This window comes from Megascapheus bottae, chromosome 10 (assembly GCF_031878675.1).
Source record: "Megascapheus bottae isolate mThoBot1 chromosome 10, mThoBot2.hap1, whole genome shotgun sequence".
Taxonomy (NCBI): Eukaryota; Metazoa; Chordata; class Mammalia; order Rodentia; family Geomyidae; genus Megascapheus; species Megascapheus bottae.
Genome location: NC_143518.1, coordinates 29,017,716 through 29,031,155, shown reverse-complemented (window position 1 = coordinate 29,031,155; position 13,440 = coordinate 29,017,716). Strand labels below are relative to the sequence as shown.

At 39.1% G+C, this 13,440-nt stretch overlaps 1 protein-coding gene across 2 annotated transcripts in view; it reads right to left on the bottom strand.

Annotated features, from left to right (window-relative positions):
- Positions 1 to 13,440, bottom strand: part of Nme7 (NME/NM23 family member 7) — a 131,945-nt gene that overhangs the window by 58,906 nt on the left and 59,599 nt on the right. For both annotated transcript variants that reach the window (XM_090340502.1, XM_090340503.1), the window contains exon 10: positions 11,766 to 11,867. In XM_090340502.1, the coding sequence (XP_090196628.1) occupies positions 11,766 to 11,867 (102 nt within the window). The remainder of the gene's footprint in view (positions 1 to 11,765; positions 11,868 to 13,440) is intronic.

Sequence of the window (13,440 nt, the reverse complement as noted above, 5' to 3'; positions counted from 1 at the left end):
AACTCATTCAACCACTATGGAAAGCAGTATGGCAGTTCCTCAAAAGACTAAACATAGAGCTCCCCTATGACCCAGCAATTCCACTACTTGGCATTTACCCAATTGTCCAGAAACAAGGTCAGACAAAATCCACTAGCACAATGATGTTCATTGCAGCACTATTTACCATAGCAAAGATATGGAACCAACCCAGAGGTCCCTCAGTTGATGAGTGGATCAACAAGATGTGGTATTCATACACAATGGAATTCTATGCTGCTGTCAGAAAGAACGGCATCGCCCCATTTGTAAGGAAATGGAAAGACTTAGAAAAAATCATATTAAGTGAAGTAAGCCAGACTTAAAGGAACATAGGCCCAAGAGTCTCCCTCATTTGTCATAATCAGTAGAAACTTGGGCTCTCCTAGCAGAGATTTGTAATAGAACAAAATCTAAAGACTAAATAGTATCTAGGCCAAATAGTATGACACTAAATATAAGGACCTCCAGGATAAGGAAATAAAAGCCATATAATGAGTGATTGTTGTCCTTAATGTACTATGTTATCTCTCATCTCTTTTGCCATCCCTTGGTTATCTCATATTGTTACAATATTTCACCTTGTTATCTGATATACTTTGTATGTGCTTAATTGGTTATTTGAAATTGGATAGGGAAGAATCAAGATAAGCGGGGGGAGGATGGGAGGGAAATGGGGACCATGTCATGAGAAGGGTATCAATGTTTGTGAAGTTATACAAATTCTATCTAGTGAATATAATGTAACCCTTCTATTAATCACAATAAAAAAATATTTAAAAAAAACCTTTTCCATGGAGTTTTCACTATGCTTACAGTAAATATAGACTGGTTATTGTGATCTTTTACCTAAATAATTTCAACTGCATTACAGTCTACTCCCTCCTCTTTACACTCAGCATCAGAATCAAACTGGATTTCTCTCAGTTCCTAAGTGCTTGGTTCTCACAGTTTTACAGCATCTGCACATAGGTATTTTTAATCCTTCAGAATTCGGAATAAATGAGAATCATTGGAAATCCCTCCCCCATCTCAACTTAGCCTCCTGGGATATGCTCTTACACAATGATCACACTTCTTTAAAGCAGTTAACGTAGTTACCATGTAGACATATTTATGTAATTATCTAATGATCATATCCCTTACTACAGTACAAATTCCACATGGACTGAGCTAATTAGTCTATTATACTCACCCTTAATATTCCACACCCACACAGTATTTGATAACTTTGTTTGAAAAAGATATTGAATTCTAATCCAACAATGAAGGATGTATAAGTCAAAAAAGATCCGTTAAAGGAAAACTTCCAGTCTATCCTGAGCTTATACCATGGAGAATCTCTGGAAGTTTTATTCATGAAGGAGACTTTTCTGTAAGCTGCACTAGTAGCATATACACACAGAAACATTGTGGTTCTAATTATTAGTTGTTTAAGATTTCTGTTCTATGGTTTCAAAGAGACAGTATCCAAATATCCCCAAATATCAAAGCACAGGCCCCAGGGTAGAAGTAGACGAGGTGTTGTGGACCTTTAAGGGGTCAGCCTTCTAGGAAGGGCTCTGGCTCATTGGAGGCATGCCTATCAAGCAGATTCTGGGACTAAAATCTGGCTTACAATGCGAGCTTTTTGTTCTGACATCCACCTCCCTTTATTGCCATCTAGTACCCTTACCAGAGGCCCAAAGCAATGGGGTCACCTGATCTTAGACTAGAACTCCAGAATTGTGAACCAAATAAACAGGAATAAGAATAAAGGGAGAAGGAGGATGAGCTTTAAAATGTAATACATTATTGGCATTGTTATGTCTACATAAATACATAGCTGGCCTATTCATTAATTCACCAACTACCAATTGTGTGACTACTATGTACCTGGTGGTTTTCCAAGCATTAATAATACTGATGTAGATTGTGACCCAGGATCTTTATGCATGGGAATGATGAGGCAGCGAAAACATGATAATATAATAATGAGTAGATTAATGTGAGGTCCTATTAATTAGTTCCATCTTTTGTTATATCTTGACCATCATCTTCAGAGGTAAAAAATTTTATTTGGTTGACTACTAATGATAAACTTACTAGCACTTAGTATAATGGTCAGTAATATATAGTAAGCATTCAATGACTATTTTTGAAGGATAGAAAAAAAAAGGAGGAGAAAGGAAGAGAAAGGCAAAGATGCAGAAGGAAAAGATGCAGCAGAGAGAGGCGGGGAAGGATATGCTACCTTACTTGCCTTATTGCACCAAGCCACAGAATCCAATACTACTAGCTCAGGAAATGTTCACTGGGTTTCTTCTGGAGAATGACAGAATCAGCATTTGTTTCTTTGAGAGAGGGATTCCCCCCTCTTCCACAGCTGCTTTTCCCCTGCTCACTCCCCCTCCTCTCCAGTGACTTCATCTTCTCACCACCTGTTTGTAGATTAGCTCCAGCAAGAGCTTGCTGTGGCCCCAAAATGAACATCCATGACTTCAATCATCATTTCCTACCTCGTCACCAAGTCGAATTTAAATCATTTTTCACATTTTAGTTCAGATGCATATTCTTCAAGAAGTCTCCTCAGCCCCATTCTCAGACTGAGCTAAGTTCTGTAATTGTATGTGTCCACAGTGCCTACCAATATCTACACAATGGCCACAGCACAAAGAAATTAGTCCTCATTGTGGTTGTTCATCCGTAGACTGGAAGGACTTTTGGAGCATGGGCTCAGGTAATCCTCATATCTGAGTTTCTGAATAGCTGGGACTACCTGGCTGGGGCATTGTCTTTATACTCACAAATGATTGCACAGGTTTGTTAACTATTTGTTGAACAAATAAGAGAATGAAAAACTGAAAGAACTTAATTTTGCTTTTGTTTTACTTTTTATTTCTTTACTTCTATTTGTCTGCTTAGTTAACTACTTGCACTTTTAAATATCTCAGCTCACGCTGTAGTAAAAGTCCTTGGTGAGAAAGCAGAGATCAGGAATTAAAAATGATAAAAATATCGGAGGATGATGGCGCCAAGACAATAGGGACACTGCCTAGCTCTCTCTCACAAAAAGAGAGAACCAGGGAGTCCCACGAATCAATTACCTTAAGAAATCCACAACAACAAACTCAAGAAGCTATGGACAAGGACCCAGACCGGAAAAGAAATCCAGATAAAGCTCACATCCAATTTTCTCAAAGAATTCGGAACACGAGGACCCCTCCCCCACCGCACTGGCTCCTAGCCAAGAAAAGCCAGCAGCACCAGCCCGGCAACAGGGTCAGCAGCGGAACCCAGACGCAGAACCAGAACAGCAAGCTATGGAACCCAGATGCGAACCACAAGCGGTGGCGGAGATCCGAGGGGAGTGAAGGATTCTCCAACACCGTGCAGCACCCACAGACGAACGCAGAGGTGTGAGTACTGCAGTGGCCCCCAAACACAGAGCGGGTGCCAAGCCATAGAACTTAACTCAGACCCCTCCACCCTGCCTGAGAGGAGCAGGAGCAGGGGGGCAAGGAATTTAGAATCCTGCCCCTTCCCTCAACAGCCCCCTTCCCCAGGCCAATGGCTGGAAATTGACAGGCGGGAGGCGCTAAGACCCAACACCCCACCAAGGGAGGCGGGGGTGTCCCAGCCCCCACCCACCCACCTGGTTCCTCTCCCAGGCCACTGGGTCTGGAGAGTGGGGAGCACTGTGTCCCTGTCTTACAACAGCGGGTGGAGTGTACGGGACAATAGGAGCCAGCATCTGTCCCCCTCAAATCTTGAGCCGGGCATTCTCTAGCGGGGAATCCTGAGCCGGGGAATCCTGAGCGGGACAGCACCGAGGGGCCCCCCACAGTCACAGACTCTCTGACAAAGCAGCAGGGAACTGAAGGGCTGACCAGCAGCCAAGCTCACCTTCTGAGCAGCAGAAAGGCCCGGCTCCGCCCTTGGAGCACACACACATCCTCAGCTGGGCCCCGCCCCTGGGAACAGATGGACAGCTGCAGGTCCTGCTGAGAGCCCTTAGAAACTCCCAAACTCCAGACCCTTGGCCAGGGGCCCGCCCCTAGAAGCAGCACAGGAAAACCAACCATCCACCCAGCACGCTAAGACCGAAGCTCGAAGATTCATCCCACGGCCCACTGTGAGGCCACTGGTTGGGCTGAGAGCTAGTCGTACAGCAGCACACAGCCTCTGGGAATCGACCTAACACCTACAAAAACGGCAAACTGACATAGTCAGCAGAGGAATCAACTTGGCTGAGAACCTCAGGTATTCACATACTCCCAGAACCACGGTCCCAATCCAAGCAAAGACCGCTACCTACTGACCACAGAGCAAACTACAACAACAGTTCTCGATGCCGAGGAAAGCTCAAAGAAGAATCACGACATACATAAATAATCAAAGTCCCACGCAAAGCCCAAAAGGCAACAAGAGCGAAGGGACGAGAGAGATGTCACCATCCCAAGAAATGACACCTGAAGAGACAGGAAACATGACCCTATTCAAGGAGATGATTGTGAACATAATTAAAGAGATTAAAACAGAACCCCCAAAACAATTCCAGGAACATAAGCAGGAAATCTCCAAAGAGCTCCTCGAATTCAAAAGAGAAATGGAAGAACAGATTAATACCCTCAGAGCAGACATGATCAGCTCAGTGTCCACACTTCAAGCAAAAATGGAGGCAATAAGCAGCAGATTGACGGAGATGGAGAATAGAACATCAGAAACGGAAGACAAAACACAAGAGCTGGAACAGAGAATTGCCATCTTGGAAAAATCAGTCAGAATCTACCAGAGAGAGCTCCAGGAACTGGCAGATGCAGCAAAGAAGTCTAATCTTCGTATAATAGGGATTGAGGAGGGGGCCGAATTCCAGGACAAAGGTATGCAACCTTTATTCACCAAAATCATAGCAGAGAACTTCCCCAACTTCAAAAGGGAAAATACTCACATTATTGAAGGTTTCAGGACCCCAAGCAGGCAAGATCCTAGAAGGAACTCACCTAGACATATCATAGTAAAGACATTAGACCCAAATACCAAGGAATTGATCTTGAATGCTGCAAAAACAAAGAAGGAGCTATATTATAATGGGAAGAACATTCAAATTACAACAGATCTCTCCACGCAAACCCTAAATGCAAGAAAGGCTTGGAAAAACATCATTGATGTCCTGAAGACCAACAACTGCCAACCCAGACTGATATATCCAGCAAAACTAGCATTTACATTTGAGGGAGAAACAAGAATATTTCACTCCAAAGAGAAGCTTTATGAATACGTGCACACTAAACCAGCGTTACAAAGAATACTAATTAACCGAGAACAAATTGTAGAACATCAAGAACCCCCATCAAGAAGCAAACATCTATAATTCACTAAACACAAAAGGGGAAAAAAAGAGAAAGAAACTTAGAAGTAAAAATAAATAACAACAATGGACACTGACCACTTCTCCATAATCTCCCTAAATGTGAACAGGCTGAACAATCCAATCAAAAGACACAGAGCAGCAGACTGGATTAAGAAACACCACCCATCCATATGTTGCCTCCAAGAGACACACCTCACTGCCAAAGACAGAAACAAATTCCAAGTGAAAGGCTGGAAACGAATTTTCCACTCCAATGCACCATGCAAAAAAGCAGGAGTAGCAATCTTAATCTCCGATAAAATTAACTTCTCAGTAAAATTAGTACACAAAGATAGAGACGGCCATTATATATTAGTAAAGGGTACAATCCATGCCCATAATATTACAGTTATAAACATCTACTCCCCCAACACGGGAGCACCCAAATTCGTCAAACAAACTCTCTTAGAACTACAGAACAAGATAGACTCAAACACAATCATTGTGGGTGACCTCAATACTCCACTCTCAACAAATGACAGGTCAACTCAACAAAACTTAAGCAAAGACACCATGGACCTAAATGACACCATAACCCAGCTGGGCTTAACAGATATACACAGATGTTGGGAGCCAGAGTGGAATCAAACTGTACCTTGATTTGCATCAGACAATGGCTTTATTGTCTTATTGTTTTCTGGCCTTATTCTGTTTAAATGACCTGAGATTTACCATATGAATGTAACACCTGGAAGTTCCCTGGGTCTGAAGGAGGGAAGAGGCTGGAGTGAAAAATAAATGCGGCAGTCTTTACCTGGGCTGCGGACATCCCGGACCCGGTGTGTCTGTCTCTCTTCTATTTCTTCCTAGTCCTTGCCCCCTATTTCAGGAACCCCAATCTGCGAACCCTGGTTTGCTGCCGGTTGGCCCCAGCACACAGTCTTCCACCCAACGGCGAAACTTTTTACATTTTTCTCAGCAGCACATGGAACACACTCCAAAATAGATCATATAATAGTTCATACAGAAAACTTAAGCAGATACAAGAAGTCTGATATAATCTCATGCATCCTATCAGACCACAGTGGAGTCAGACTAATTCTGAACAATGCAGTCAAAGTCAAAAAACATTCAATCACATGGAAACTGAACAACACACTTCTGAATAACCCCTGGGTAACAGATCAGATCAGAAATGAAATTAAAAACTTCCTTGAATGTAATGACAATCAAGAAACATCACAAAGAAACTTATGGGACACAGCAAAGGCAGTTCTAAGAGGCAAATTTATCGCACTATGAGCGCATATTAAAAAGACCGAAGAAGAGCACGTAAATAACCTTAAAAAAAAAACTGAAACACCTAGAGGAGCAAGAAAAAGTTAATTCTAAAACAACTAGAAGGACAAACAACAAAAATAAAATCAGAAATTTCAGAGATCGAAATAAGATCTACTATACACAAAATTGATAAATCAAAAAGTTGGTTCTTTGAAAGAGTCAACAAAATTGACAGACCCTTGGCAAGATTAATCAAAAAAAGGAAAGGGGAGACTCAAATAAACAAGATTAGAGACCCCATGGGAACAATCACAACTGATTCCCAAGAAATCCAGTCCATAATGAATAGGTACTACCAGGGCCTATATTCAAAGAAACAAGAAAATCTAATAGAAATGGATGATTTCTTAAATAAATATAGGCTACCCACACTGAACAACGATGAGGTAAACAAATTGAACAGACCAATTTCTTACAACGAAATTGTGGAAGCAATCGGGGAAATGCCAACCAAAAAAGCCCAGGTCCAGATGGTTTCACTGCGGAATTCTACAAGACATTTAAAGATGAAATAACACCTATACTCTTGAAACTCTTCCGAGAAATAGAAACAGAAAGAGCAATACCAAACTCATTTTATGACGCTAATATTACTCTCATCCCCAAACCAGGGAAAGACCCAACAAAAAAAGAAAACTACAGACCTATCTCTCTAATGAACACAGATGCAAAACTCCTCAATAAAATATTAGCCAACAGAATCCAGAAACAAATTTAAAAAATCATACACTATGATCGATCAAGTGGGCTTCATCCCACAAATGCAAGGCTGGTTTAACATTCGCAAATCAATCAATGTAATACATCATATCAATAGAGCCAAAGATAAGAATCATATGATAATTTCTCTGGACACGGAGAAGGCATTTGACAAAATATAACATCCATTCATGTTGAAAGCACTAGAAAAAATAGGAATAAGAGGTATATTCCTCAAAATAGTGAAAGCCATATATGAAAAACCTACAGCCAGTATTATACTAAATGGTGAAAGACTGGAACCATTCACCTTAAAATCTGGAACTAGACAGGGATGCCCACTCTCTCCATTTCTATTCAATATAGTGCTGGAACCCTTAGCCAGAGCAATAAGACAAGAAAAGGTCATCAAAGGGATCCACATAGGGAAAGAAGAAATTAAACTATCCTTATTCGCAGATGACATGATCCTCTACTTAAGTGACCCAACAAACTCCACTCCCAAACTACTAGAATTAATAAACCACTTTAGCAAAGTGGCAGGATACAAAATCAACCTTCAGAAGTCAGTAGCCTTCTTGTACACCAACAATACACAAACAGAAGGCCAAATCAAGAAAATGATCCCATTTGCAATAGCCCCCAAAAGAATAAAATACTTAGGAATATACTTAACCAAAGAAGTAAAGGAATTATTCAATGAAAATTATAAAAGCCTAATGAAAGAAATTAAAGAGGACACTAGGAAATGGAAAGATATCCCATGCTCATGGCTAGGGAGAATCAACATAGTGAAAATGGCTATACTGCCAAAACTGATATACAAATTCAATGCAATCCCCATATCAAAATCCCAAAGACATTCTTTATGGAAATTGAAAATATAATCCAAAGATTCATATGGAACAAGAAAAGACCTAGAATAGCCAAAACAATTCTAGGCAAAAAGAGCAATGCTGGTGGTATTACAATACCAGACTTCAAACTCTACTATAGAGCCATAGTAACAAAAACTGCTTGGTACTAGCACAAAAACAGACCAGAAGATCAGTGGAACAGAATAAAAGACCCAGAAATAGAACCATATACCTATAGGCAACTTGTATTTGACAAAGGAGCCAAAGATATACAATGGAACAAACACAGTCTATTCAATTATTGGTGCTGGCAAAACTGGGCAGCCACATGCAGAAAACTAAGAATTGACCCTAGCCTTTCACCATGCACAAGCATTAACTCAAAGTGGATCAAAGACCTCAACGTCAGACCGGAAACCGTGAAATTGCTACATGATAATGTAGGAGAGACACTGGAACTCATAGGCACAGGCAACAGATTCCTGAACAGAATCCCAGGGTCACAACAGATTGGAGAGAGACTCGATAAATGGGATTACCTAAAAATAAAAAGTTTCTGTACAGATAAAAACATAGTTGCAAAAGTAGAGAGACAGCCAACCAACTGGGAAAAGATATTCACCAACAATACATCTGACAAATGCTTAATATTCAGTATATACTAGGAACTCAAGAAACTAATCCCCCGAAAACCCAATAAATCATTCACTAAATGGGCAAGGGAACTAAAGAGAGACCTATCAGAAGAGATTAAAATGGCAGAAAAACATATGAGAAAATGTTCATCATCTATGGTCATAAAGGAAATGCAAATAAAAACCACCCTAAGATACCACCTTACCCCAACAAGAATGGCCAAGATTTTGAACTCAGACAATGACAGTTGCTGGCGGGGTTGTGGAGAAAAAGGAACCCTACTGCACTGCTGGTGGGATTGTAAACTAGTTCAGCCACTCTGGAAAGCAGTGTGGAGGTTCCTTAAAGAACTGAAAATAGACCTTCCCTATGATCCCGCCATACCACTTCTGGGCATCTATCCTGAATAGCACGACCCAGGATATTATAAAGACACCTGCTCAGCTATGTTCATCTCTGCACTATTCACAACAGCTAGGCGATGGAAACAATTTAGATGCCCTACTGCAGATGAATGGATACAGAAAATGTGCTATATATACACAATGGAATTCTACATAGCCAACAGACAAGATAAAATAATGGCATTCGCAGGGAAGTGGATGAATCTAGAGCGAAACATGCTGAGTGAGACAAGTCAAGACCTAAGGAACAAAAGGCGCATGGTATCCTTAATATGCGGTTATTAAATCCAAAGTGTACAAGAGCAAGGACTCAATAACTGCATACCCAAAGCAATGGACATGGTAATGGAAATACAAACATAACTATATAGACAAAAAAACCTATGACTCTATAATCATAATGTTTTATTTCATAAACTGATATGTTTCTATGACATACAAACCATTAGCCTAATTTTGATTAAGTTCTAAAGACTAAGTCCCAGAGAATGTAATTAGAGATTCCCTCCTTGAACAATTGTTTGTTAAACCTGTCATTTAAAATATGATGTAAACATAAGCCATATAATTAATGATTGTTGTTCTTAAGGTACTATGTTATCTCTCATCACTTCTACTGTCCCTTGGTTATCTCATATTGTTACACTATCTCACTTTGTTACCTGATATATCAGATATATTTGTATTTGGTTATCTGAAATTGGATAGGGAACGGGGGAAAGCAAGATGAGGGGTGGGGGGGGGAGGGAAATGGGGACCATGACATGTGAAAGGGGTATCAATGTGTGGGAACTGAGGCACCATTTATCTGGCAAGTATCATGTAACCCTTCTATTTATTACAATAAAAATATATTAAAAAATGATAAAAATATCAGAATGCCAAGCCAAAGTATTCATTAATTACCAAGCATTGCCACAGCTTTTCTAATGTTCAGTACAACAGAATCACATGGCAATCATCACATGTTATTCATGTCTATTCCTTATGAAATATATAAAACAATCCTATTGCCTTCTTTTGTCATCAAGTCTGTTCCTTTCTATCTCTAGTGCCACTGTCTTTAATATTTTCCAACTTAGTTTGCTCCAGTCGCATTAAGGGAATAATTCAATATACTTAACGTTATATTCTATATAAGAAATTTCTATGTACTTTGATATGGGATTCATATTCAGAACATATGGTAGCCTTTAAGACTTTGTATCTCACATTAATTTCTACTAGCATTTAATATTTTATTTCCTCTATTTTTTTTTTTTTTGCCATTCCTGGAGCTTGAACTCAGGCCCTGGGCACTATACTTGAGTTTTCTCAAGACTAGAGCTTTATCCCTTGAGCCACAGCACCACTTCCAGGTTTTTCTGTTTATATGGTACCAAGGAATCAAACCCAGAGCTTTGTGCATGCTAGGCAAACACTCTACAACTAGGCCACACTCCCAGATCTTATTTCCTCTTTTTAAGGTAAAATATTTTCTTAGGCTTCAAGGAATGCATTTCCCATTGAAGCCAAAGAAATACCCTTGCTGTGTATCATTCAAATTTTGCAATGTGCTTCATTGTTTCTCTTGTACCTGCATTAGAAGGTTTCCTATTTTTTGCTATTATTTGTCTTTTAAATTCCTAGTTAAATGTCTCTTCAAATGTGTATGTATGTGTATGTTTATATGTGTATGCAGTGTGTACTAGTATGGGGGCATGAATTCAAGGACTCACACTTTTGCTAAGCTTTTTTGTTTACAGCTGATGCTCTATCACTTGAGACATGGTTTTAGCCTTGCTTTTTGCTGGTTAATTGGCAATGTAGTCTACCACATTATTCTTCCTAGAGTGGCTATGAATCTAGATTTTCCAGATTGTAGCCTCATGAGAATCTAATACTATAGGTATGAGCCACCAGTATCTGACACATCTCTCTTTCTCTAATAAAGTTTAGATGTCATATAAGTCAGGTCATATCATTTGTTCCTTCAACTGAAATGTCAACATTTGGTCATTACCTGTATGTTTCTCTTTAAGACTACATGGAATGCATTTAGATTTAAGAATTTAGATCAGTGACAACATGTGTATTACCTCCCCCACACAGATAAATTCCACAGATAACTAAATATATTTACTTATAAATCAGGTATGATTCTACCACTGTGATGTTTTTCACATTTGAAGCTTTATTTAAATCTTCGCCAAGTCAAGGAATAACACCTTAGAGAATTTCTATGAAAAACCTTGCAAAATTTACTTGCAAAATGTTGCAAAAGAAAGAAGTGCTACAATAAATTCTTTTGTCCATTCTATATGGTAACTAAGATGACAAAGGTGACATTCTCTTGTAAAGTATCATTTTGAATGGATTTTTCATTTTTTGTGTATATTCATTTTTTTATGTGATTTGTTTTAAAGACACTAAAATAGTAAAACACAGTCAAATACTTGACCAGTGAATAACTAGATCAATAGTTAAATAATAACTTACAGGATCTGCAGGTCCACAGAATTCTCGAAATGTCTTGGCAGGATTACTCTGCTGAATCTCCAGTGCCACACAAGGCCCAGAAAACATTTCTGTCACCATTTCCTATGACACGTATTATAAGGGAATACAAAAGAGTCAGTATAACTTAGATAATATTTTAGCCTCTCCTCTCTGTTGTGTCACCATTCCCCTAAATCCAAGTGCTACTAACATTAGACTTCTTCCCACCCGTATTCCACATTCCTAACAGTTCCCAAATTATGTCCATTTTTCCCAAAAGAATACTTTTAGATATTAAAAAAAGATATGTCCCTTCATCTCCATCCCTATCACTTTAAACAATCACTTTACCACCTGATGTTTCCATTGTCTAGAATTATCTTTTAGTACATTGTCTGTCATTGTTCTCACTCTTCTTGAAGAGGTTATCATCAAATTCCCTTTTCTCTTAGGGAAATGTTAATCTCCTGGATGACCTTTTAAAAACAATAATGTATTCTAGCATCAAAGAGTAACAGAGACTAGAATTACTTTCCTACATCAAATATTTAGAAATTACACAAAATACATGAAACAAATTCTTAGACTGGATGATAAGCGGTATGTACTGTGACTTCTGGGAGAAGTAGAGAAATGAGGTCAGCAAATGACTGCTTTATTTTATTGCTGCATGTAGTTCCCAGAAGGAAGAAGAGACATCGTAGAGAACTCGCAATAGAGCCCAACATTGTCACTGCACTCAAAATACGTGAAAGAAGTACAGTGAGGTCAGTCTAAACAGGATTTTCAGGACAGAGTAACAGAAAGAGAGGATGAAAGGTACCTAGAAGCTCGATTATGTCTATACTGAAATTCTTGTGAGTCTTTGGCCACGTCTTTGGTATATGAAAAGGAAAGTACCACAGGCTTGGGGGGGAAATCTAAGAGCACTGGAGCACCAACTCACAGGGGCAGTAAAATCTGAGGAGTTTGTGCTTTAATCAGCTAGCATGGAAAGTCTCCAGATGATACAACACTGGGCTTCACATGAGGACTCAGAATAGTGTTGGACAATAACAGTCTGTATTAGTCCTAAGAAGTGAAATGGTTATGCTCCATATTACAAAGCTTACAAGAAATAGGAGGATATGAATCATCAGCAGATGAAAACTTGATAAACACATATAGACACAGCAGTGACAGGAACGAAACAATTAACACAGGATGGTTATTTCAAGGAATCAGTGCTAAAAAATCTTCCCCAAATTGGTGAAAGCCATAAACAAAACTCAAGAAGCCTAAATGGAGAGAAAAATACAACAGGGTACATCATGATCCAAATCATGGAGGGCCAAGTCAGATGTTTTCATGACTTTGAATAGTCTACAATGGACACCATCATCAATTAATACATTATACAACATATTTAAATGTTAACACAGAAAATGTAACAATGAAATTACCCTCTGAATAACAATGTAAGTTAATAAATACTAAAAAAATAAACTCTGTCAACCTAACTATGAGAAAAGTTAAATTTGAAAAAAGAGGGAAAGAATTTTATAATGAATATGATACACATAGCCCTACTCATTAGAATTTCTCAATATATCCCACAGAGACACTTTGCTATTTGAGAAAGGTCACATATAATTGATTTTTATACATAATTAGATTGAATCTGATTTTCTTCTTC